The 27,896-nt window shown below is 42.7% G+C and overlaps 1 protein-coding gene across 2 annotated transcripts in view; it reads left to right on the forward strand.

The window, feature by feature from the left end:
* upb1 (ureidopropionase, beta) overlaps window positions 1-27,896 on the forward strand; it is a 171,779-nt gene that overhangs the window by 126,558 nt on the left and 17,325 nt on the right. Inside the window, exons 6-8 of one of the 2 annotated variants that reach the window (XM_043716200.1) lie at window positions 4,768-4,937; window positions 9,530-9,611; window positions 15,398-15,535. In XM_043716200.1, coding sequence (XP_043572135.1) covers window positions 4,768-4,937; window positions 9,530-9,611; window positions 15,398-15,520 — 375 coding nt within the window. In that variant the 3' untranslated portion in view covers window positions 15,521-15,535. Of the gene's footprint in view, window positions 1-4,767; window positions 4,938-9,529; window positions 9,612-15,397; window positions 15,536-27,896 lie in introns of those variants that run through there. The other variant, XM_043716199.1, reaches the window with a different exon arrangement.

The raw sequence follows: 27,896 nt of genomic DNA on the forward strand, positions 1-27,896 counted from the left end.
ACAGGAAGAGTTTTAATAGCTCCATTAAAGCAGACTAACCCTTGCATGGTACAGCTAACCATAGACTATACCACAGCCAGAAACCTCTGGAGGTGTATAAATGATGCTAGTATCAATCCACATGAGCTATTCAAAAACCTTTCTGTCTAAATCTTTGCAGTAAGTGACCTAGTTGTTTTTATCTCTCCCATATGCTTTTAGTAAATTGAAAATACAGTGGTCATCCCAAATAAAAACCTTTTTTTTTTTGCTGTATTTTCATTGTCAGTGCAGGTGGAATATCAGCAAATTGTGCATGGCTGGACTGATCTACATTCCGATCCAAGATCACCAGCAGCGACCAATGTCCACAATCCACAGCAGTCATTGCCTGCCACCCCAAAATGACATTGATTAGATTCCCTGCAGTGTGGAAACAGACCCTTTGGCCCAACAAGTCCACACTGACTGTCTAAAGAGTAACCCACCTGGACCCATTCCCCTACCCTATAGTTATCCCTGACTAACGCACCTAACAGTATGGGCAATTTAGCATGGCCAATTCACCTGATCTGCACACCTTTTGGATTATGGGAAGAAACCGGAGTACCTGGAGGAAACCCAAGCAGGCATGGGGGGAGAATGTGCAAACTCCACACAGACAGTCACCCAATATGAGAATTGAACCTGGTGCTGTGAGGCAGCAGTGCTGACCACAACCACCGTGCCACCCATTACTACACATTAATCTGAGTTCAAAGTTTGGGAGAAGATTTGTAGCTCGGGTGCTCGTTGTTGTGGTTCTGTTCACCGAGCTGGGAATTTGTGTTGCAGACGTTTCGTCCCCTGTCTAGGTGATATCCTCAGTGCTTGGGAGCCTCCTGTGAAGCGCTTCTGTGATCTTTCCTGTGATCATTTATAGTGATTTGTATCTGCCGCTTCCGGTTGTCAGTTCCAGCTGCCTACCACCCAAAGGATTAGCCACACTACCATACATCAAAAACATTTCTGATCTGACAGCCAGATTACTGCGACTACTAGGACTCATAACAGCACACAAACCAACAGTCACTCTCCGACAACAACTCACCAGGATGAAGGACCCGATACCCAGCATGAACAAAACCAATGTAGTGTACAAAATCCCATGCAAGGACTGCACAAAACACTATATAGGACAAACAGGAAAACAGCTAACGGTCCGCATCCATGAACACCAACTGGCCATGAAATGACATGACCAGCTATCCTTAGTAGCCACACACTCTGATGACAAACAACATGAATTCGACTGGGATAACACTACTATTATAGGACAAACCAAACACAGAACAGCCAGGGAATTCCTAGAGGCATAGCACTCATCCACAGATTCAATCAATAAGCACATCGACCTGGACCCAATATACCGGCCACTGCAGCGGACAGCTGGAACTGACAACCGGAAGCGGCAGGTACAAATCACTATAAAAGCCGGAAGAAACATCACAGAAGCGCTTCACAGGAGGCTCCCAAGCACTGAGGATGTCACCTAGACAGGGGACGAAATGTCTGCAACACAAATTCCCAGCTCGGCGAACAGAACCTGAGTTTTGGTGATTTGATCAGGAAGAATTAATCTCAATCTGAGCTCTCCTTCACTATCTAGATGACATCTGGGCCTTGTAAAATAGGGGACCCTTGGTACTGGTGAATAATATTGTCCCAAATAATATCAAAAAGGACTTTTCAGATGGTCATCCACCTGTAATTCTGGTTTGTGGCCTGCAGCAACATTGTTTCAATAGCACCCAAGTAAAGCAGGAGGTTTCACTCACCCTTTCAAAACTTTCTCAAACAGGACTTTTCAACTCCATATAAAAGTCTGGACCAAGAGTTGGCCATTTGGCCCCTCACCTCAAGGCTGTATTTGCCAGTTCGATCAATCAAAAATGACTCATAATTATTGCACTTGTTTTCTTAAAGTCCCGTTATTTATTGATTTATACTCAAACTTTCAATCCTATTTGCTAAATCCTATTATACTCAGACTTGCTAAACAAACCTGAGTCTGCTAAGATTCATAGCAACAAAGTCTGATCATCAGTTGGGTATGCAATTTAGGTATAATCTCCCTAGAAGCTACATATATGCAAGAATCTGTCATCTCAGAGTCAGAGTCCGACAGCATGGAAACAGGCCCTTTGGCCCAAACTGGTCCATGCTGAGCAAAATGTCCATCCACACTAACCCCATTTCCCTGCACTTGGCCTGTATCCTTCTAAACCTTTTCTATCTGTATATTTGTCCAAATGCCTTTTAAATGTTGTTAATGTACCTACCTCAACAACTTATGTTGTCAGCTCATTCCATATGTGTACCACTCTGTGTTTAAAAAATTGCCCCTCTGGTTCCCTTTTTTCTTTCCCCTCTAATCTTAAACTGATGCCCTCTAGTCCTCAATTCCCCAACAATGGGAAGAAGATTGAGTGCATTCACCCTACCAATGCCTCTCATGATCTTATCCACTTCTATAAGATTCCACCACCACCACCCTCCCCCACACCTCAGTCTCGTACATTCTAAAGAAAAAAGTCCTAGTTTATCCAACCTCCCCCTATAAACTCAAACCATTGAATCCTGGGAACGTCCTTGCAAATTTCTTCTGCACTCTTCACAGTTTAGTAACATCATTCCTATAACAAGATGACCAAAACTAGACACACTTCTCCAAGTGCGGCCTCACCAACATCCTGTATAACTGCAACATAACTTTCCAAATTCTATATTCAGTGCCCTGACAGATGAAGGCCAGTGTGCCAAAAGCCACCTTCACTGCGCTGAGTATCTGTGACTCCATTTTCAGAGAAATGTGAACCTGAATGCCAAGATCCCTCTATTCCACTACACTCCTTAAGGCCCTACCATTTACTATGAAAGACCTCACACTTATCTATATTTGCTATTTATTGGCTCTCTTCCCCAGTTGATCAAGGTCCTGCTGCAATTTCCTCATTGTCCATGATACCGCCTATTTAAATGTCATCAGCAAACTTACTAATCATTGTCTTGCTCATTCTCATCCAAATCATTGATGTAGATAACAAACAATAATGGGCTCAGCACTGACCCCTCAGGCACCCCACTAGTCATAGGCCTCCAGGCCGATAAGCATCCATCCTACATCTGTAGGAAAGAGGAATATGTCCAGGAATGTGTCCTGGTAAAATGTCCTATGATATTTTACCTGAAATGTCCTGAGATATGCTAGCTGAAAAGCTTTTAACAGTATGCTCCCTTTTCAGCAAGATTAAATATTTTCAATAGAGACATGATGATGCATTTTACATAAAGACCAAAGAGACCCTGGACAATTTTCTTTAATAAGGAAAGTCTAAATAGGGTAGAGGGATGGTGTCATAGTAGTTGAGATGTACTGCTCAGAAAAAGGCCCTTTTGATACATCACGTCTGTGCTGGTCAAAAATTACCATCTAACTATAACCATTTTCTAGCACTTGGCCCGCAGCTTTGTATGTTTTGGCATTGTAAGTGCACATCTAAATTCATCTTAAATGTTATAACGGTTTTAGCCTCTACTACCCTTACAAACGGTGTTTTGAGTTACAGATATCTCAAAGTAATTATTGATAAAAGGGCAAAAAAAAAGTACTGGAGGTAGTTGCTTGAGTATTCGAAGATTTGAGGGATACAGTTGAAAATTAGGGAAGTTACATTACACTGGATAGACCATACTTGACATTTTATGCACATCTCTGCTGTTCTTATTGTAAAAAGGAACTGTAAAAGATGCAGTATCCAAGGCTGATGTGAGAACTGAAAGATTACATCGACCAAGAAAGATTGAACAGGCTCCTGTTTCTTTCATGGGGTAGAGAAGGCTGAGAGATGGCCTATTAGATGTCTTTGACCCGATCAATTGCTTTCATTATCTCAATGTGAATAGGATATTTCCAATTGTGGGTGGAGGAGAGAGGGTAGGTCCAAATCATGAATTGTAAATATATATTTGTTACTAAATAAATCTCACGGAATTCAGGAGAAACTGCTTTACCCTAGAGTTGATGGAATATGGAGCTTGCTACCACAGGGACTAGTTTATGTGACATTAAAGATGCATTTCAGGAGAAGCCTGAAAAGGGTGAAAGGACAAGAGGGATATGCTGAGAGGAAGAGATGAAGGGAGGAGACTCATTTGGAGCAGATATATCAGCATAGTTGACTAGTTGAGCTAAATGTGGTGAAGTTCTGTGTAATTCTCTGTAACCTCCTGCATTGACAAACTATATTTAAGGCAGTGAACATCCATAGCAACTCTGAAAAAAAAAAATCCTGGTTTCACTCCGCCACTGCATTTAGCATCCAGTTATTCAGCTATGTTCTATTCTGTTTATTGCTCCTCCTCAACTAAAAAGCAATAGTCCTGATTTAAAGTGCCAGTACTAAGTTAGCGAATCTTCCTACTCTTTTTAAAAAGACTTCCAGCAATTGGACCCAATGAAGATAAAGGAATTGCAATTACAGGTCATTCCACTATAACTTTCATTTCATTTCAACTGAATTGACAAATTGGGGACACTTTCTAAAGTGTGAACGTTTAAAGGGTGTATTGGTTATAACGCAGTTTCAGCCCCATTAGTTTAAATGGTGCTGCTATTATGCAATTTTCCTATAATCTGTATGTGTCCCAAGTTGGGATAGTGAGTGTTTTGGATTAATTTCCAACTTTGTAACTTGTATCAAAATTCAAACTTTTAATTTTGGTAATGGAAATGTTTTTTCTTCATAGTCTACATACTACATGGAAGGAAACACAGGACACAAAGTGTTTCAGACTCAATTTGGACGGATTGCTGTTAATATCTGCTTTGGTCGACATCACCCTTTGAACTGGTTAATGTATAGCATTAATGGAGCTGAAATTATCTTCAACCCCTGCGCTACTGTGGGGGCGCTGAGGTGAGAGAACAGTGTGACTGTAATTATGGGAATCCTGTGGTGACATTTCATTCTCCGCTTGGCCAGAGCCCTTAGATGTTTTTGCCAAATAGTTATTGATATAATGGAACACATCACTTCCACTGATTAATTTCATTACACTAGCATTTGGTCATGCAGATGGCCATAACTACTTGGCTGTGACTCCATTCATCCTGAACTTCAAACACTGCTGTCTACAAATGATCAATTTGCTGATGGATGTATATTGTTTTTTTCTGAATTCTTAGAGTCCCAAATATAGGGCATTTTTCAAACAGAGAATCAGGCTGAATGGAGAATGGGGTTCTCTTCTGACTTAACTGAGCTTGAAATGATAAGTCCATATAGATTGTTTGGCCTGTAATGCGAATTTTATTAACCAAATGACAAGATTATTCTGAAAGCTGTGCAGGGTACAGATGGAAGTTCCCTTTGCTGGATAGAAGTTGTATAAGTCTATGTGAACATATTTACACAGTTAAATCATATTTACAAACATACTGTACCTCTTAGCTGTTGCAAAATGGTATTGGCAGAGGAGGTTTAACATTGACATTTAATTGACGAGTCCTCTAACACTCTTATCTGGTGTGATCTCAAGTGAACTACGTATTTTAACAATGTACTGGCCTTGTAATGAAGTCTGAGCATTTAGGATAAAGGTGAGGACTATACCCTATTAGGAGGTGAATCAGGCAGGATATGTTGCTAAAACTGGGGTGGAAGACAGACTGAGCTTTCACTGGAGTAAAACCTCATATTAGCATTATCAAACAGGACATAGAAACATAAGAAAATAAGAGCAGGAATAGGCCATTTAATCCTTTTAAGCATGCTCCACTATTCAATACTATCATGGTGGTTGGAATCTCAGCTCAGAGGAGGTTGTGAACAGTCTGGTTCAGTGTCTGATGGTTGCTATGGAAGAGTAATGGAGTTGATTGTTGGGGATGGGAGTTTATGGTGGGGACTAATGACAATAAAGACTTTTTTTCATTCATTCATTAATTCATGCTAAGCAAACACTTATTACCTGTCTCTAATTACCATGGAGAAGCTGATGATGAGCTGTCTTCCTGAATTGCTGCAGTGTTTGGAGTATAGGTGCACCCAAGGTGGCAGTTAGGGAGAGATTTCCAGGACTTTGACAAAGCAACAATGAAGGAATAGCCCATATACTTCTAAGTCAGGATGGTGTATGACTTGGAAGGCAACTTGCAGGTGGTGGTGTTTTCATATATGTACTGCCCTTCTCCTTCTAGATGGAAGTGTTCATGGGTTTGGAAGATGCTGTCGAGGGAGGTTTGGTGAATTTCTACAGTGCATCTTTTAGGTAATATACACTGCTGCTACTGAAAGGCTGATGGTGGAGGGTATGATTGTTGAAGGTGGTGTATGTGGTGTCAGTCAAGTAGGCTACTTTGTCCTGGATGGTGTTGAACCTTTTTGTGTTGTTGGAGCTGCACTTATCCAGGCAAGTGGGGAATATTCCATTATATACCTGACTTGTGCCTTTGTAGATGGTGGACAGACTTTGGAGAGTCAGAAGATGAGTTACTTGCTGCAGAATTCCCAGCCTCTAACCTTTATTTGTAGCCATTGTATTTATATGGCTGTTCCAGTTCAATATCTGGTCAAATTTACAATATGCATTTATGGTTGGAGGAAATTTCAGCCTTTAAGGAGGGCAACGGATAATCTGGGAATTTAGAGGCTGAGTGTCCTACATCTGAGGTGTAGGGAAATTATTGGAGAAGATTCATATGGACAGGATTTTCTCACACTGGGAAAAATATGGACTGATTAGTAAAAGGCAGCATGGCTTTGTCCAGGGCAGTTGTGTTTCATAAATGTGATTGAGTTTTTTAAGGAAGTGACAAAGATGATTGATGAGAACAGGGTAATGAATGTTGTTTACATGGACATTAGCCAGACTTTTATGAAGGTCCCTCATGATAGGCTGACACAGAAGGTGAAGTCACATGGGATCAGCATTGAGCTGATAAGATGGGTACAGAACTGATTTTGTCATGATAGACAGTAGTGGTGGAAGCGTGTTTTTCTGTCTTGGGATCTGTGACCAGTGGTGTTCTGCGGGAATCAGTGCTGGGACCCTTGTTGTTTGTAAATATAATTATTTGGAGGAGAATGTAGGTGGTCTGATTAGTAAGTTTGCAGACAACACAGACTGGGGGAACTGCAGATAGTGAGGAGGATTGCCAGAGGATACAGCAGGATGTAGATAGGTTGGAAACTTGGGCACTGAAATGGCAGATGGAGTTTAATCTGGGAAAGTGCGAAGTGATGCGTTTTGGAAGATCTAATGTGGGAGGGAAGTATACAATAAGTAGCAAACCCTTGGAAGAATTAACATAACACAAGTGGGTGAGATCTTCAGTAAGATGAACTGCATGCTTGTCTTTATCAATCAGGGCATAGAGTTTAAAAATTGGCAAGTCATGTATCTGTATAGAACTTCAGGCCAAATTTGGAATATTGCGTACACTTCTAGATGCCACATTACCGGAGCTGGTGGAGGCTTTGGAGAGCATACAGAAAAGGTTTATTTTTAACCAGGATGTTGTCTGGTTTGGAGGATATTAGTAATGAGAGATTGGAGAAATTTGGTTTGTTTTCACTTGAATGTTGGAGGCTGAGTGGCGACCTGATTGCATCTCAATTTTGTAAGCTTAGATAGTCAGAATCCTTTTCCTAAGATAGAAATGTCAATTACGAGGGAACGTAGGTTTAAGGTAATGGGAGAAAAATTAAAGGAGAGGTAAGGGGTAAGATTTTTCTCTGGAATGTGTTAAGTGGTTAGAATGCACTGCCAGAGGAGGTGGTAGATAGATACAATAGTAATGTTTAAGAGGCATCATGGCACACAAATGAATAAGCAGTGAATCGAGGATCACAGATCGCGTAGAAGCAAAAGAGTTTTAGTTTAGAAAGACATCATACGTCGGCAGAGTCTTGGTGTGACAAATGGTCTGTGTTGCATAGTTCTTTGTTCTTAGACGTCATTAATGATGAGCTGGTTCAGGAATGATGGCTCTCGTTGAGCTATACCTTTCTATTTTTTTTCTTTTTCTTAAAACTATTCAAAATGGCACCAGATCGTGGCGATAGTGGAAAAGCTTTCCACTGTATTTGACTGTTTTGCTCACTGTAAAATACACATGACAATAAAACCATTCATTCATTCATTCATTCTTGGATAGCTCCATCAGAACTGTTTAGGACATGGAGGACAGAGACCATGTACAAATCACTGCCTTGGTTAGAATGTGAGAATGTGAGCAGAAGCTTGCTGTAGGAAAACCTGATAAGGTGAATGGCTTCCCATTAATCTAATCAAAATGCATCACTGTTGTGTGAGTCAGTCACTAAAGGGCTGTATTACATTTAACTCAGCCCTGTAACCTTTGGATTTTATGGGCCCTGTCCACTGATATTTGTTGCTTTTGTTGATCTGTCTGATTAGAGGTAGATTCTGTAAGCATTGATTGTCAAAAGGTCAAGAAAGGTACAAATCACTAACTGGAGGCGGATTATTTACTATCCTTGCTTTCAGTAATGCTTCTGGATTAGTTTGTAGGCAGCTCTTCACAAACAAGCAATTTCCCTGATACTGCTGTCGAGTAAAACCCATGATATGTTTTAACTGAATTGAGACTTATTGTCAATCTTTCCTCCAAAGCTGTGACTGGGACCAGAGAGTCCTGACATTGACCCCAAGCAATCTGACAACCTGCAGCCATGTGGAAAAATCTTAAAGGGGCCATGCATATAAAACAATCAACCAAATTGTCAACAGTAAAATAAGATGTAATATCAAAAATAGAAAGTTCTGGAGAAACTCACTGGTATGGCAGCATTTATATACAGAGAAACTTAATATCGAATCCAGTGACACTTGTCAGACCTGCTCTGATGAAGGGTCACCGGACTTGAAAAATCTTACTCACAGGTGCTGCCGGACCTGCTAAGCTTCTCCAGCATTTTCTGTTTTTGTTTGATTTTCAGCACCTGCAGTTCTTTTTATACAAGCTGAGAGGGAATGTTGATCACAGTTTGGCAAATGTTTGTTCCAGTGCAGCTATCGTGTTGGCAATTAAACAACTGGGTAGGTATATCCTATTGACAAAATGCAGAATAACTCTAATTGGGCAAATTACTGCTCCAGTGCGCCATGAGGTGATGTAAGGAACTAACATCACCAATACTGGTTGTCAAGTATTGTCTCAGGAGTGACTTACTCACTGCCACTCAGCTATACTTAGGCCAGAACCACTTTTCCCAAACCTTGTCAGGACCTTGATCCAGGTGTGGACTTGAACTGACTGCCAGGAGTGAGGTGGAAGGAGCCCTATCAAAATGGAGATCACTGGGGATTTAGTGGAAAACTCTCCGATTACTGCAACAATATCTGCTTTGAAGGAAAATGTTTGTCAGTGGCCAATCAGCTCAGAGCCAGGAACTCTTCAGTTCCCTCAATGTCTTGCTGCTGTGTCATTGGAAACTCGCCCAGGAAGGTAGTGCTTGTCTAAATGTGTTATTTTGACTTTCAGTGAACCCATGTGGCCTATTGAAGCCAGGAATGCAGCCATCGCCAATCACTGTTTCACCTGTGCCATCAATCGAGTCGGGACGGTGAGTAAGGTGTTGAACTTAATTTGTGACTGCTGAATGGTCCTTGGGACAGGGCCTCAACACACATTTGACCCTCACTTCGCTAGAATCTAACATATTCCATGTAACAAACAACAAAACATTTTCTGAGTAAGGTCACCAGACCTGAAATTTTAACTCTGATTTGTCTTCACGGATGCTGCCAGACCTGAGTTTTTCCAGCAATTTCAGTTTTTGTTTCTGATTTACAGCATCTGCAGTTCTTTCAGTTTTTATGTAACAGAACATTTTTGTTAGTCATTCAAAGGATGTGGCCATCCCTATCTGGGCTGGTATTTATTGCCTATGCTTAATTACCCTCGCGATGTGGGCAGGAGCTGCTGGTACACATAATACCATTAGGGATTTCCAAGAATAGAATTCTTCATAATTTCCCAGTCACTTGCTGGACGACTTAAATTGAACAGTCTATGGACAAAGGGTGCTGTGTGGAATTATAAACCTTTAGGGATCCTAATAAAAACATGATCAAGCTTTTCTCTTTTGCTTGTGTTCATTCTGCCCTTGATTGCTTATCTCTGAATAAATGCCAATATTAGACCTATTGTTATCTTTAGAATCCTAAAGGAGGCCATTTGGCTCATCCAATCTGCGCCCACTCTCCAAAGAGCATCATGCCCAGACCTTGCACCCTCACCCTATCCCCGTAACCCAAATTTACCACTGCCAACTCTGGACACTCCAGGGCAATCCATCTAACTTGTACATCTTTATCCTTACTGTATCCCCATTTAAAAATTATGCTTTAAGGAAAGGAGGATTGAAGATTCCTAAAGAAAAATTGTCTGAGCCTGATCTGAAACAGCAACTTCAATATTGCCTTTAAAAAAATTAAAAGGAAAGGAGCTATTAAAACAAAAATTGAAGCAGAGCCAAAGGAGAAGCCTTGAGAGACGACCTAAAACGTTGAGTCAAAGTTGGAATTTTTGAGAAAGGTTTCAAAGGAGGGGAGAGGCATGAAGAGGCAGAGGGGTTTGATTCCAGAGGTGATTGAGGCTTAGACTGGGTTACTGACATCTGTCAGTAGTGGGGTCAAGGGGTCTGGAGGTCAATGAGACAGCATCTAATGCTGGAAGAATGGCAGCGGGTACAGTAAACAGGTAGGAAAGCAAATGGTATGTAGGCCTTCATCGCAAGGGAATTTTGGTTTCTATTGAGGGAGTGCATCAGAGGTTTGCCAGCAATTGTAGCACTATCCTACGAGCACAGATTGAGGAGACTGGGCCTGTATTCAATAGGGTTTAGAAGAATGAGAAACTATCTCATAAAAACTTATGTAATACCTGTACTTACAGGGCTCAATATGTAGGTGCAGAAAGGTTGCTTCCCCTCATGAGGGACTTGATGGCGGGGGAGGGGGGGGGAAACAGGGGACACAGAATAAAGGGTGAGTTATTTAAGTCTGAGATGACGAAGAACTTATTCACTGAGAGGGTTTTGAATCTTTGGAATTCTCTGCACACGAGAACTGTAGTTCCTTAGTTATGGAATGTGTTCAAGACAGAGCTTGATTGATTTCTAGGTACTGCTGATATCAGTGGATGAGTGATACTGCTAGACCATCGTGCTAAGGTAGAGGATCAACCATGATCAAGTTGAATAACGAAACAGTGTTGAAGGGCTGAGTGGCCTACTCCTGCTCCTGATTTCAGTGTGAGGGGCAACAACATGGTCCTTTATCACAGGAACCCTGATGATTAATGTTTAGCATGTTTAGTGTAGTTGGTACCTGGAAAGGCACCATTTGCAAATACGCTTGTCATATTGCCAGTTTGTATTTTAGAGAAAAGCTAATTTCTCTGGGATCAATCAAACAAGTCTTGAGGAAAGGTTGGTGGTGATTTATTCCAGACAAAATCTGAAAACCGCTGCTTCAATTATTAAGTATTGGATGGATTGACTAAATTATATGATGCAAATTCTGGAAACAATGGGTAGAATTTTCTTAGTGTCTGAAAAAGCATGGGCAATATGTGGGGTAAATATTAGGGAGGTGTTCAGTCTTATGGTATTATTGCTAGACTGTGAAACCAGAGACACAAGTAATGTCCTGGCAAATCAAACCCGATAATGGCATCTGAAATAAAAATCTGGAATTAAGAGTCCACTACTGTGAAACTGTTCTTGATTGTCAGGAGAAACCCATCTGGTCCACTAATAGTCCTTTAGGGAAGGAAATCTACTGCCCTTGCCTGATCTGACCTACATGTAACTCGAGACCCATAGCAATGTTGCTAACTCTTAACTGCCCTCTGGGCACTTAGGATTTGGCAACTAATGTTAGCCTAGCCAGTGATACCCACATCCCAGTGAATAAATAAAAAATATCAAAATTGGAAAACTTAGGAACATGACATGAGGAAAATCAGAAATTTTTTCTGAAACGACTGGATCAGAATCTCACTGGTGAGTGGCGAGGGGTCCAGTTTGCATGTCTTGCCAAGTCTCGCCGCAGTGGTCAGGAGGTTGTGAATCTCCCAGAGCCTGGAGAGAATCTGGGTGATGCCATTTCCTGGTAGGAATATCAGAGTGTTTCCCCAGATGGATGTCTCTGGCATCTTTTCCCAGTATCCATCCCAGCCACAATTCTCAAAATATTTGGGGTACCCCTCTATTCGCATCGCAAAGCACCAACCTTGCCAATCATCATGACATATCCTGTCATACCATTTAATACAGTTCAGCTCTTCACTACTGCACTTTGGAGTTCACTGGCTCCTGTGTCCTGTGTGTTCCTATGCACAGGGACACACACCCATTTCATGTGAGAACAGGATGAATCTCTGGGCCCTTAGCACGCACTCATTTTTGGGAGGGTGGGGTCTGGGAGAGGGGTGGAGATATGTGTGTGGTTGGTTACTAGGCATCAAGGGATGTTATAATGGGATAGTGCTACGTGGGGGAAAATACAGAACTCTAGTGTGAGGACTGGAGGTAGCATGCTGGGGTGCAAAGGGGACAGTGACTGTGAAGGGGGCAGCCCTACATACAAGGGTGGAGCTATTGTAGAATAGGAGGCCGCAGGGTTGTGAGGAGAGGCAGGGGTCATCTATGGTCACCCACCACCCTGACTTCAAGGGGGTGCAGTGGATTACTATGTTGGGCATGACTAGGCAGTAAGCGTGGAGCTCGGGGATGAACTGGGAAAGAAATAGTTAAGTAAAAGGATTGGGTGGAAAAATGGGGAGGCTCAGTGTTGATGGGATTACCAGTGTATGCAATGCAGAAAGGAAGATAAAGTTTGGTTGGTGGGTCCTATAGCAAGAGATGGAGTCTACAGTTCACTGTCGTTAGCACCATCTAGAAAACCTTCATCTACAATTAAATCTCAACTTTGCCACAAATATAGAAACTGATTTGCAAGAGTGGGCTCCACCTATGGATATTGAGGCCCCTCGAGGGCCAATTGCATTAACCAGGGACTTACAAATTGGAGGCTAGAGAAAAAATTGTTCCTGTGCTGATCATGCATTAATCAACTACATAGCTTACAAATCCTGAACTCCTCGGGAAGGAGTAACAATTCTTCAGACTGTGTTCTTGTGTCATATAGTGCTAAGGTGGGCTATCTTCATTCTTATAGCTGCAGTTAAAACGAGAGTCTGACTGAGATGATGAATCCAAGTGCCAAATGTGACATTCTGTGTACAATGAAGTGTCATCCATGTCACCTGTGATGATGCTACTGCTCCTTTAAAAAGGCTACACTGTCCTTGGCTTTTGCTTTTCAGCAGCAATTCCAAAAGTCTAGGTTTGAAGGGTTTTAGGGCCAGTTTGATCATAGCTAACAGTTATTGCATCAGTAAAAGGGCTTTCAAGTTTACAAAAAGAAAACTTGTACAATTCTCTGAGCTCAGGTTTTCTCTAGTTTAGTTTTTGCAGTCTGACTGTTCACTGAAAGCAGCTGTGTCAGTTTGAGGCTCCTGTAAGACCCTGTATTTTCTACCAAGGAGTGTGTATAGGGATTGTTGCAGGAATTTGGATCAGTATCATTAAGTTGGGGTTTTGGATAGGTTAAATTATTCTACATTCTGCTGTCTTTTATTTGTGTTTCATTTGGTAATATTACAAATAAATTCTGTTTTCTTTAAAACTTAGTGATTTGACCAGCTATATAACTCCTGGAACATCCATTCTACACCTGCATAAAACAACTAGATAAGATAGGGTTTGGGCTACTTTCTTGAAAGGTTTTGAGGAGATCTGGCTTGGTCCATAACGGAATGCTTTCAGAATGCTTTCTTTTTTAACTTGCCCTCCTATTGTGTCTAGGCGCAGTACCAAGGTCCTTGGCTAAGGGTGGAGGGTGCTCTCCCTGCAATGTTACCAAGGTTTGGACAGATGATCTTGGGTTTTTGTGGCTAGAGAACCCAGACATGTTGCAAGTGACCTGCCCAGATGCAGACTCGTCCTCCTTGACTGCCACTTTCAAAAGGTTAAGGGTCACAGGTTGGGTGGAATGGAGGTGGAGTGGCTTCACACCCCCAGAGTATCCTGAGAGCAGATTTCCTAGAGCCTGTGCATTGTTTCCTCCTTTGCCGATTGTATCACCCTATCTCCTTGAAAGGATAGGGGCAGCTAGAGTTGAGGTCAAGGTCCCTCGTCCTCTTTTCACCTGAGTAGCAAATGACTACAGCGATGGGAATACAGATCTGTGAGCATTTCTGGCATCTACTGTGTGCATGCTCCTGGTGCCTGCATACAGCAAGAGAGCATAAATTGGGCAATAGAGCTAGAAGCTTAAGCATGCTAAGAATATATTCACTTTGGTGGTAATGAGAGAGTAGTGCTGTACTTGCCAATGAAGCTTATTTGGCTGCCAAGCTTTGGACCTTTTGGAATCACCACAGGAGAATCGTGGTCCTCTCTTACTAATTCAATTATGTTCACTTCAGAGAGGGTGAGGGGGCAAATGTTGGCCCCACATCTCCCATCTTTGTCCTTTTGTGGCCCGTTTCTCCTGCAGTGACGTAAAGGGAAAGATTGAACAGTGGTACAGCTGCTGATGCTGATACAAGTGGTAGGGTGTCCTGAATGAGTGAGTAGGAAGTGCAGAGGACAGGAAGTGTTAATAATCTGGGGGTTGGGATGGCTTACAGCCATTGAAACAACATTGAAAGTGGTGGTCCGTGTGAATTGATAGGAAGTGAGTGCTGTAGCACAGATAGTATGTGTAAGGTAACAGAGGAGAATAGGAGGTAACAGGGCACTTCCCCTGGCAAAGTTGAAAAATCTTTAAATAAAGGCTTGGTAATACAGAACATAGACAAGAGTTTCTCTCCTGGTTTTGACTTCTATTTATCCCTCAACCATCATCTGTAAAACATATTATTTGGCTGTTTTCAAATTATTATTTGAGATTTGGCTATACACAAAACTGTTGCAATTCCAATATTACAACAGTAAGCAAGTGTGAGCTCTAAAGTACTTATTGATATCCTGTGGTCATGGAAGGTTCTGTGGAAATACAAGCTTTCCCTTTGTTTCTACTTTAGCAGGGTCATCATCACGGGACAGATTAAGGATAATTTGGAACACAATCAAAAATCTGTTTCAAAGTGGAATAACAAACTATTTCCCCAGAGTGCAGAATATTATTTGCCTCCTCTCACTGTGGCTTTTGGATGTGTGGGAAGTTTTAGGCTAATTTTTGACCTTCAGGATACAGATGCCTTCATCCTGAAGATGGAATCTGGTGCATCAATCCTTCACTTTTATTTACTACTATCCCTGAATTTCTTCCACAGGTCAGATTTCTCCTATGGGGCACATGGGAGCATTACATCTCCAGGCCATCACATGCAATATTTATCACAGAAACAAATTTCCTGCATTACAACAGCAATTGCACTTTAGAAGTACCTCATTGACTTGGAAATATTTTGTACTGCTCTGAGATTGTGAAAGATGCTATATAAATGCAAGTCTTCTCTTCATGATCAATCTGTGTGAAGATTGTTCACATCAGCATTTTGATTTCATTGTCTATGATGAGTATCAGTGGACTCTGACAAATCTCGAACATGAAGATGCAAGTAAATTACACTGAATGTGAATGGCTGTCCTGTAGATGATAAAACCGTGTGACTCAAGGCAATAATTACTGGAAACTGTTTACCTTGAGGCCAGAAATAGACACAATGTTCTTCAGCACCTCCTATGATTGGATTTCAGTGGTGAACTCCTGCTGTTGGAACTTTGGGACCAGTGTTCAGTTGAGTAAAATGTGTGATTAGGACAGTCACAATTTACTCGTTACGGAGTTATGCTTCTTCCAAGCCCTTGTGCGAAGTTCACGGTACTGTATATCCATCCTAGCTGTAAAGGGTGCAAAGTTACATTCCTCAGTTATCCATTGCTAAGGAATGACTGTCTTCCTTGCGCATCTCTAAGGGGCAGGCACCGGAGATGAATATGAAGCATGTGTGGCAGACCTAGTAATGTGATTCAGACCAGCCATATTGCTCCTCAACCTGAACCAAAGAAAGCCTACCCATTGCCCCCTTAAGGAAACCTACTCCTTCCTTTCAGTCACGGTCTCTGATCTCTCCAATGGCTCGGAGCTTTGGAGCTGCTTTGCTAGGAGCTTCGACAGTTGTAGAATCCTACATCATGGAGACAGGTCCTTCGGACCAAATAGGTCCATGCTGACCAAAATGTCTGTCCACTCTAACCCCATTTCCCTGCATTTGGCCCATTTCCTTCAAAATCTTTCCTATCCATGTATGTGTCAAAATGTCTTTTAAATGTACCCGCCTCAACCACTTCTGGTAGCTCATTCCATATGTGTACCACCTTCTGTGTTGTAAAAAAAAACAAAAGTTGTCCCTGAGGTTCCCCTTTATTCTAACCTTAAACTGATGTCCTTTACTCCTTGATTCCTGAACCTTGGGAAAAGGACTGAGTGCATTCACCCTGTCTCATGATCTTATACACTTCCACAAGATCCCCTTCAGTCTCCTACGCTCTTAAAGGAAAACTCCTAGCTTGTCCAACCTCTCCCTCTAAACTTGACTCCTGGGAACATCCTTGTATATTTCTTCTGCACTCTTTCCAGTTTAATAATATGCTTTGTAGAGTACGATGACCAAAACTGAACACAATACTCCAAGTGTAGCCTCACTTGTACAACCGCAACAACTTTCCAAATTCTATACTCATTGCCTTGACTGATGAAGGCCAGTATGCCAAAACCATGTCTACTGTGACTCCACTTTCAGAGAACTGTGCACCTGGATTCCAAGGTGTCTTTGTTCCACTACACCATTTAAGGTCCTACCTTGATTTGACTTTCCAAAATGCAAGACCTGATAATTATCTATATTAAACTCTATTTACCATTTCTCAGCCCACTTCCCCATCTACAATTTCTGATAACCTTCCTCACTGACAACGATACCGCCTATTTTAGTGTCATCAGCAACTTACTAATCATGCCCTGTACATTCTCATCCAAATCATTGATTATAGATAACAAACCGCAATGGGCCCAGCACCGACCCCTGAGGCACTCCACTAGTCACAGGCCTCCAGTCTGACAAGCATCCTTCTGCTATTTTCCTTTGTTTCCTACCATCAAGCCAATTGTGTATCCAGTTTGCTAGCTCCCTGAGATTCCATGCAATCTAACCTTCCAGAGCAGCCTGCCAGGTGGAACCTTATCAAAGGCCTTATAGACTACATCTTACCACCCTGCCCTCATTAACCTTCCTGGTCACTTCATCTAACAACTTTGTGAAATGTCCTCTTCCTTTACCATACAAAATACATGAATGGGTAGGAAGCAGAGAGATACAGATCCTTAGAAAATAGGCAACACGTTTAGATAGAGGATCTTGGTTGGTGCAGGCTTGGAGTGCTGAAGGGCTTATTCCTGTGCTGTAATTTTTTGTTCTTTGAAAAGTGCTGGAGAAATACAAGCTGTTATTCGACAAGAATGTGATGTGCTCTGACTGTACACCAGGAGATGGAATAGAGCTGGGCTTCAGAAGACTGTCCTTATTACAGGCGAAACCATGGTTCAGCAATGTGATAGTTACCAAGAAGACCATTCTCTAAAGTGTTTAGCTGTGAGTGGAGGATTTTTTAAAACATTCATTCAATGATGTGGATGTCATTGGTTGGTCCAGTATTTACTGAATCGATTTGATTTATTATTGTCACATGTACCAAGATACCGTGAAAAATATTGTTTTGTGCTATCCAGACAAATCACAGCTTCTGTAAATATATCAGAGTAATAGAACAGAATCAGAATATAGTTATATGGACCAGGCCAGACCCCTTAAAATATTTCAAGAAAGTAGCCTGGACCCTAGCTTTGCTGGTTTTTTGTTTGAAGCAGGTGTACAGTGGATATCTCCGGGAGTGATGCACCTGGCCCAGCCACTTTGTTTTAAACAAAACAGAATTTATTTGCAAGGTTACTGAATGAAACACAAACAAAACAGAACACAATATAGATTAATGTAACCTATCTGAAAACCCAGCAGATTATCCCAACTTAATGATGCTGTTCCAAATACTTGCAACAATCCCTATAAACCCCACTTTACAAAAAAAGGAAAGATTCAACACCGGTTCTTTCGGGAGAGATGTCAGAGAGAGGGAGGATAAGTATGCACCCTCTTCTTTGTGTCCAGCAGCTTCACAACTGACTGACTACATTCTCTGAATAATCAGACTGCTAAAACCCAAATCAAATCAAACCAAACCAGAGAAAAGCTGAGCTGGGAAAATTGGCCACTCCTCTTTCATTGTACAAGTTTTTTTTTAAAACTTAACTTCCAGTAGATCAAGCCTGTGACTCAAACACTTTTGGAAAAAAACGAAGGACAACACAATCTTGTAAAAGAAGCAGCATCATCACACCTTCCCCCTTTTTTGTTTAAAAAACAAGCCCATCAATATCAAAAGTTAACCTCATTTTAAAACCCCTTAATCTTAAATTGATAGTATATTACAACACTTATATACATTGACAATAATCATGCAAACATGCACTACTACATTTTGTTTGTCTGTTTTACTCCTACCACCAAACACCTCCGTTTCTCATTCAAGTGGGCGGCTCGGTGGTTAGCATTGCAGCCTCACAGCGCCAGGGACCCTGGTTCGATTCTAGCCTCGGGCGACTGTGTGGAGTTTGTACATTCTCCCAGTGTCTGCTTGGGTTTCCTCCGAGTGCTTCGGTTTCATCCCACAGTCCAAACATGTGCAGGTCAGGTGGATTGGCCATGCTAAATTGCCCATAATGTTAAATGCACTCGTCAGAGGGAAATGGATCTGGGAGGGTTACTCTTCAGAGGGTCGGTGTGGACTTGGACCGAAGGGCCTGTTTCCGCACTGTAGGGAATCTATTCAAGTTTCAACAGTGTGTCGACAATCACATTTTCTCGTCCTGCCACATGCACAATTTTCAAATTGAATGGCTGTAACAGCAATCTGGAATTGTCCTTAAATTTCTCTGCAAACCTCAATGGATTCTGATCAGTGTATATGATTGTCTCAGCTAAGTTTCTGGTAACATAAATATTGAAATGTCGTAATGCCAACACCAAGCTTCTCAACTGTAAAATATTTCTGCTGGTGAATGTTCAGGTTCCTGGAGAAACACCTGATAAGTCTTTTTTTCTATCTTCTCATTCTCCTCTTGTAAGAGCAAAGCACCGACACCCAAATCACTCGCATCGATAGCCACCTTGATTGATTGGTTTTGCGTAATTAGGTGTGGCTAATACTGAGGCAGTGGTTAACACAGCTTTCAGGCTGTCAAATGCTTTTTGACAGTCTGTTGTCCACTGACACCTCTTGCCTTTCTTTAGGAATTCAGTGACTGCTAAAGTTTGGCATGAATTTTCAATAAAATTCACTTAATCCCAGGCTCTTCAAACACCCCAATTACCTTTTGCATTTGCATTCTGTGGAGCCATTTGTCCATGTGCAGAAACATGGCCAAGGAAGGTGACTTTGGCTTTGACAAATTCTCTTTTAGCCAGGTTTATCACTAAGCCTGCCTCCAGAAGTTGATTGAACAATTCTGATAAATGTTGCAAATGTTTCCTCAATGTCTGACTAACAATCACCGGGTCATCTATATATATATGGCACAACAGAGTACTCTGAAATGTGGCTGGCGCATTTATCATACCAAACTGCATGACTTTAAATGGATATAATCCATTTGGCATTATGAAAGCAGAAATTGTCTTTGCTCTTTCGAACAAAGGTACCTGCCAGTATCCTCTGAGCAAGTCCAACTTAGAAATATAGGTTATTTGTCCCATCTTTTCAACACCGTCTTCTAAACGTGGATTTGGATATGCATCAATCTTGGTAACTGCATTGACTTTACAATAGTTCACATGTAACCAGATGGTACCCAGTGGTTTTGGTGCCATTACTACGGATGCGATCTCGTCACTGTAACTCACTTTGGGGGTATGTCATCTTGGGGCGGCACGGTGGCTCAGTGGTTAGCACTGGTGCCTCACAGCGCCAGGGAGTCAGGTTCGATTCCAGCCTCGGGTGACTGTCTGTGTGGAGTTTGCACGTTCTTCCCGTGTCTGCATGGCTTTCCTCCGGGTGCTCTGGTTTCTTCTCACAGTCAAAAGATGTGCAGATTAGATGAATTGGCCATGCTAAATTGCTGATAGTGTTAGGTATATTAGTCGGAGGAAAATGGGTCTGGGGGGATTACTCTTTGGAGGGTTGGTGTGGACTTGTTGGGCCGAAGGGCCTGTTTCCACACTGTAGGGAATTTAATCTAATAATTCTAACCTCACTCTACATAATTGAGCATTTCTAGTTTCACTGTGAATTCCCATTACTTGCACCTTTTCTGGCAGTAGTCCTTCAGAGGTCCATCTCTCCTCATCTTTCAACATCAAAGATTGAGTGGATCTTGTATCTCTTAATACTGTAACCTCTTTACTTGCTGCTTCTGGCCTACGTGAGTAAACATTACCTCCTCAGGTCTATGGTTTAAGGTTTTCTGGCACTTCCTTTTTAACCAACCTCCGAACAGCTTGTACATTCAGGTGCAGGTTTCTAGCTTCCACTGTGCTTTCTGTTACCACTCCCAACAAAGTTTACTGGCTTATCCTGGTATCCTGCATCTGGCTTACTAGTGCTTTTCCTAACCCACCAACACTGATTTCACCTGGCCTCCTTTTATCGCAGTGAAGAAAAACACAGCTTTTTAACTTTGCTTTCCCCTTCAAGGGGTTCCTTTTTACCCTGTTGTAAGTTATTCTTATGATCTTCACCAAGATCTACCTTTCCATTTCCAGGCGAGAATTTCTCTTTTCTCCAATTTCTATCCCTCACGGATTGAAATTTATTTTGGAAGCCAAACTTTGATTTATGGACCAACTCATAATTGGCCATTTCAGCTGCTAATGTTGTCCTTTTAACATTCTGCTTTTCTAAATGAGTACTCACTACTTCAGGAAGGGAATGTTTTAGTTCTTCCAAAATAGTCTCTCTCTAAGAATGTGATAGGTTTGCTCTTTTTTAATGCCCTTATCCACCTATCAAAATTACTTTGATCCTTTCAAACTCGATGTGACCAGGGTCCCTCCTTCGATTCCTGAAACGTTTTCTAGAGGCTTCTGGTACAAGCTCATAAGCACTTAAGGTGGCTTTCTTCACCACCTCTTATGCTCCGGATACTTCCTGTGATAGTGATGCAAATACCTCACTAGCTGTACCTACAAGTTTTGTTTGCATCACCAAAACCCACATGGTCACTGGCCACCACATTTGTTTAGCTACCTTTTTCAAATGAAATGAAAAAGGCTTCCACATCCTTCTCATCAAATTTAGGCAATGCATGAAAATATTTAAACAGATCCTCACCAGGCCTTTGGTTATCATGGGTTTGCTCATCTTCACTGACTTCCTCACTAAGCTTACCGTCGGCCTTCATCCTAAGTGCCAATTTCTGAAGTTCAAACTCCCTCTACTTCTTTTCTCTCTCTCAATCTCCCTCTTCTGTCTTTCTCTCGCACTTTCTTTGTCTTCTCTTTTTCTTTTTGTTCTGCTATACTGATTCATTCCTTTTCTCTGTTTTTAATTGTACTTCAGACTGTTTCATTTCTGTTGTCCTTGCTTTTTGCCTCGAACTCAAGCTGTTTCGTTTTCAGTTGAATTTTAGCCATCTCCAAAGATTCTGATGGTGTTTCCAGGAATTTAAATGCTGAGTTATTGCTGTAATTATTTGTCCTTTCCTCATGGAAGGAGGCAGCTCCAACTGCAGCTTGTCTGCTAATTCTCGCAGCTTTGCCTTAACCACCTTTTGTAAAACCCCCAAACTCACTACTTCCACTCTCTGAAAACTCTGCCTGATGGAGCCTTTGCTGTTCCAAGTTAAAAATTTCACAACACCAGGTTATAGTCCAACAGGTTTAATTGGAGGCACTAGCTTTTGGAGCACTGCTCCTTCATCAGGTGGTTGTGGACCGCCTGAAGAAGCAGCACTCTGAAAGCTAGTGCTTCCAATCAAACCTGTTAGACTATAACCTGGTGTTGTGTGATTTTTGAACTTTGTACACCCCAGTCCAATGCCGGCATCTCCGAATCATTGCTGTTCCAAGCACTGTTTAAACCAACCAAAATCAACACCCAGACTGAAAGTCACTAACACCTGCCACTCGCAGTGTTTTTGAGTCCAAACACCATAATCCCAATTTGGACCTATAGAATAAATCCCGAACGAGCCTCCAGTCTTTTATGGACCAGGCCAGACCCCCTCAAAACATTTCAAGAAAGTAGCCTGGACCCTAACATTGCCCGTTGTTTTAAGCAGGTGTACAATGGATAGGAGAAAGTGAGGTCTGCAGATGCTGGAGATCAGAGCTGAAAATGTGTTGCTGGAAAAGCGCAGCAGGTCAGGCAGCATCCAGGGGACAGGAGAATCGACGTTTCGGGCATAAGCCCTTCTTCAGGACAATGGATAGTCCAGGAGTGATGCAGCTGGCCCAACCACTTGTTTCAAACCAAACAGAATTTATCTGCAATATTACCAAATGAAACACAAGCAAAAGAGAACAGAATACAGAATAACTCAACTATCCAAAAACCCAACAGATTACTGCAACTTAATGATGCTATTCCAAATACTTGCAACAATCCACATAAACCCTGCTTTGTGAAAAAAGGAAAAGTCCAACACCGGTTCTTACAGGAGAGAGGGCGGATCAGCATGGTCCTGCTTCTTTGAGTCCAGTTGCTTCACAACTGACTGACTACTTTTTTGGACAGCCAGACTGCTAAAACCCAAATCAAACCAAACCAGAGGTAAGCTGAGCTAGGAAAACTGGCCGCTCCCCGTTTATTGTACAGGCTTTTTTTTTTAAACTTAAAAGCTTCCTCAAGTAGATCAAGCCAGACATTTCAGAACCTGTTTCTCATAAAACACTTTTGAAAGAAACCAAGAACAACATAACCTTGTTAAAGGAGCAGCATCATCACAATAGTGTTACAGCTACAGAGACGGAGCAGAGAGAGAGATCAACTCCGGTATGTGAGAGGTTCATTAATCAGTCTGATAACAACCAGAAAGACGCGGTCCTTGAATCAGTTGGTATGTTTTTTCAAACTTTTCTTTCTTTTGCCTGATGGAAGAGGGTGAAAGTGAATATAACTGGGGTGTGAGAGGTCTTTGATTTCGTTGGCTGCTTTCCTGAGGCAGTGGGGAGTATAGACAGTCAATGGAAGGAAAGCTGGGTTTTGTGATGGACCGGGCTGCCCTCAACTCTCTAATTTCTTGTGGTCTTGGGCAAAGCAAATGATGGGTATGGGATAGGAGGCTTTCTATAGTGCATCTATAGAAATTCGTAAGATTCTTTGTGGAAATGCCAAATTTCCTGAGCCTTGAGGAAGTAGAGGAATTGGTGTGCTTTCTTGCCTGTAATGTCCACATGGATGGACCAGAAGAGTTTATTGATATTTTTAATGCTAGGAGCTTGAAGCTCTCCACCATCTACACCTCTGCACCATTAATGCAGATAGGAGCGTTATCTACACTTCTTTCTGAAGTTGGTGACCGGAATGGAAGTTGCTGAAAAAGATCAGCAGGTCTGCCAGCTTCTGCCCTAGGCTCAACCAGTTCAGTTGCTTCATCAATGACCTTCCATCCCCAATGATCAGAAGTGGGGATGTTTGGTGATGATCGCACAATGTTCAGTATGGTTTGCTTTTCCTCACATATTTAAGCAGTCAGTGTTCAAATTCAGCAAGACCTGGATAATAACCAGATTTGGGCTGAAATATGGCATGAATGTTGCCACATAAGTGCCAGGCAATGACCATCTCCAACAATAGAGAATTTTGCAGCCATCCCTTCACATTTTGTGGCATTGCCATCACTGTGTGCTGCACTATCAACATTCTGGGTTTCCATTGGCCAGAATCTGAATTGGACTAGTTGTGTAAAAACTGGCTACAAGACCAGATCAGAGGCTAGGAATACTGCAGCAGGTAACTCACCACCTGATTCCCCAAAGTCTGTCTACAAGACACAAATCAGGATTGGTATGGAATACTCGTTTGCCTGTATAGGTGCAGCTCCAACAATGCTCAAGAAGCTTGACAGCATCCAGGACAAAGCAGCCTGCTTGATTAGCACCACATCCACAAACATTTCCCTCCTCCACCGCTGATGCTTTGTAGCAAGATTAGATTAGATTACAGTGTGGAAACAGGCCCTTCGGCCCAACAAGTCCACACCGACCCGCCGAAGCGAAACCCACCTATACCCCTACATTTACCCATTACCTAACACTACGGGCAATTTGGTATGGCCAATTCACCTGACCCTGCACATCTTTGGACTGTGGGAGGAAACCGGAGCACCCGGAGGAAACCCACGCAGACACGGGGAGAACGTGCAAACTCCACACAGTCAGTCGCCTGAGTCGGGAATTGAACCCGGGTCTCTGGCGCTGCGAGGCAGCAGTGCTAACCACTGTGCCACCGTGCCGCCCAAAGATGCCCTGCATAAATTCACCAAGGCTCATTAGACAATACCTTCCAAACCCATGACCTCTACAATCTAGAAGATCAAGGGCAACGGAGACATGGAAACACCACCATCTGCAAGTTCCCCTCTAAGTCAGACACCATTCCGACTTGCAAATAAATATATGACAATTCCTTCCAGCTGGGTCAGTTGCTGGAACATCCTATACTGTAGGTCTCACTGCACTCCGAGGACCCGAGCAGGTCAAGAAGGCAGCTCACAACCACCACCTCCAAGGCAATTAGGGATGAGCAGTAAATGTTGACTCAGCCAGTGACTTCCCAGGAACAAGAAAAAATAAAGATGTTAGCTTCCATTTTATCAATTTATTTCTGTTTGGTCCCAGTTCCAATGAAATGGCTCTAGGCTGGGCATCATCACACACACTAATTGGTCAGGAAATAGCACAGAGGTTCTGTGGCTGGGTTGAAAAGCCCCTGTCAGACATATTGCTTTTACCTTCAAGCTTACCGGGGTGGCACGGTGGCACAGTGGTTAGCACTGCTGCTTCACAGCACCAGAGACCCGGGTTCAATTCCCGACTCAGGCGACTGACTGTGTGGAGTTTGCACATTCTCCCCGTGTCTGCGTGGGTTTCCTCCGGGTGCTCCAGTTTCCTCCCACAGTCCAAAGATGTGCAGGTTAGGTGAATTGGCCATGCTAAATTGCCCGTAGTGTTAGGTAAAGGGGTAAATTAGGGGAATGGGTGGGTTGCGCTTCGGCGGGTCGGTGTGGACTTGTTGGGCCGAAGGGCCTGTTTTCACACTGTAAGTAATCTAATCTAATCTTTCAACCAGACCCCTGGCATCCCTAGCACTGACTACTTCTGCGCTCCCTTGACTCTGGACTCTATCAGATTCAGTGACATCAGGTCAAACATGGGCAGGAAATGTTCTGCTGATTACTATGTTCCATCTTCACCCTTTCAGCTGATGAATCGGTGCTCCTCCATATTGAACAACACTTAGAGGAAGCATTAAGAGTAGCAAAGCTGCAGAAGGTACCTTGGGCAGGGGACTTAGAATAGCTTGGCAGCACCACAACTGACACAGCTGGTCAGGTTATAAAGAATGAAGCTGCTAAACTGGCTCTGTGGAAGATAGTGAGGGAGCTGGCTCATTTTGCAATGTATTACTGATCCAGTAAGTGGCTCCAAATTACAGCCAGAAGGAATTGGGTTTCAGCTGCAGTTCTGTTCTCTGCAAGCCATCAGAATGTCAATTCTTGAGGCTGCAGCTCCCCTCAGTGGTAGGTTCTTCGACACTTGTGGTTTGTCATCAATGCCACAGAAATGTTTTGTGAAGGTACTTGTAAAAAATAATTCATCCTGAGAAGACCTTTTCTAATGATACGCATGCCTGTTACAACACTAAACTAACAAACTCAATCTACACACGAACCTGCAGAAACAGCTGTAATGGGGTGACCAACCTTCAAGGATTTTCATAGAACATAGAACAGTACAGCACAGAACAGGCCCTTCAGCCCACGATGTTGAGCCGACCACTGATCCTCATGCATGCACCCTCAAATTTCTGTGACCATATGTATGTCGAGGAGTCTCTTAAATGTCCCCAATGACCCTGCCTCCACAACTGCTGCTGGCAACGCATTCCATGCTCTCAGAACTCTGTGTAAAGAACCCGCCTCTGACATCCCCTCTATACTTTCCTCCAACCAGCTTAAAACTATGACCCCTCGTGTTAGTCATTTCTGCCCTGGGTCTCTGGCTATCGACTCTATCTATGCCTCTCATTACCTTGTATACCTCAATTAGGTCCCCTCTTCTCCTCCTTTTCTCCAATGAAAAAAGTCTGAGCTCAGTCAACCTCTCCTTATAAGATAAGCCCTCCAATCCAGGCAGCATCCTGGTAAACCTCCTCCGAACCTGCTCCAAAGCATCCACATCTTTCTAACAATAGAGCGACCAGAACTGGACGCAGTATTCCAAGAGTGGTCTAACCAAAGTTTTATAGAGCTGCAACAAGATCTCACGACTTTTAAACTCAATGCCCCTGTTAATGAAAGCCAAAACACCATATGCTTTCTTAACAACCCTGTCCACTTGGGTGGCCATTTTAAGGGATCTATGTACCTGCACCCCAACATCCCTCTGTTCCTCCACACTACCAAGAATCCTAGCCTTAATCCTGTACTCAGCTTTCAAATTTGACCTTTCAAAATGCATTACCTCGCATTTATCCAGGTTGAACTCCATCTGCCACCTCTCAGCCCATCTCTGCATCCTGTCAATGTCCCGCTGCAGCCTACAACAGCCCTCTATACTGTCAACAACACCTCCAACCTTTGTGTCATCTGCAAACTTGCTTCCCCATCCTTCAATCCCCTCATCCAAGTCATTAATAAAAATTACAAACAATAGAGGCCCAAAGACAGAGCCCTGTGGAACACCACTCACCACAGACTTCCAGGCAGAATATTTTCCTTTACTACCACTCGCTGTCTTCTGTTGGCCAGCCAATTCTGTATCCAGACAGCTATGTTCCCCTGAATCCCATTCCTCCTGACCTTCTGAATGAGCCTACCATGGGGTACCTTATCCTGAAGAAGGGCTTATGCCCGAAACGTCGATTCTCCTGTTCCCTGGATGCTGCCTGACCTACGCTTCTCCAGCAACACATTTTCAGCGCAGAACCTTATCAAATGCCTTGCTAAAATCCATATACACCACATCCACAGCTCGTCCCTCATCAACTTTTCTAGTCACATCCTCAAAGAACTCGATAAGGTTTGTGAGGCATGACCTGCCCCTTACAAAGCCGTGTTGACTGCATTTAATCAAGCCATGCTCTTCCAGATGGTCATAAATCCTATCCCTCAGAATCCTTTCTAACATCTTGCAGACGACAGACGTGAGACTTAATGGTCTGTAATTGCCGGGGATTTCCCTATTTCCTTTCTTGAAGAGAGGAATTACATTTGCCTCTCTCCAGTCCTCAGGTACGACTCCAGTGGAGAGCGAGGATGAAAAGATCTTCGCAAGTGGCGAAACACTTGCATTTCTCGTTTCCCAAAGCAGCCGAGGACAAATCTGGTCCGGGCCTGGCGACTTGTCAATCTTAATTTCATGCACACCTGCTCTTCAAAGGTTTCATTCACTACAAAGTTTGTTTCTTTCGTAAAGACAGAAGCAAAAAACTCATTTTAGGGCTTCCCCTACCTCCTCAGACTCCACACACAAATTCCCTATGCTATCCCTGATC

The sequence above is a fragment of the Chiloscyllium plagiosum genome, chromosome 25 (assembly GCF_004010195.1).
Source record: "Chiloscyllium plagiosum isolate BGI_BamShark_2017 chromosome 25, ASM401019v2, whole genome shotgun sequence".
Lineage (NCBI taxonomy): Eukaryota > Metazoa > Chordata > Chondrichthyes > Orectolobiformes > Hemiscylliidae > Chiloscyllium > Chiloscyllium plagiosum.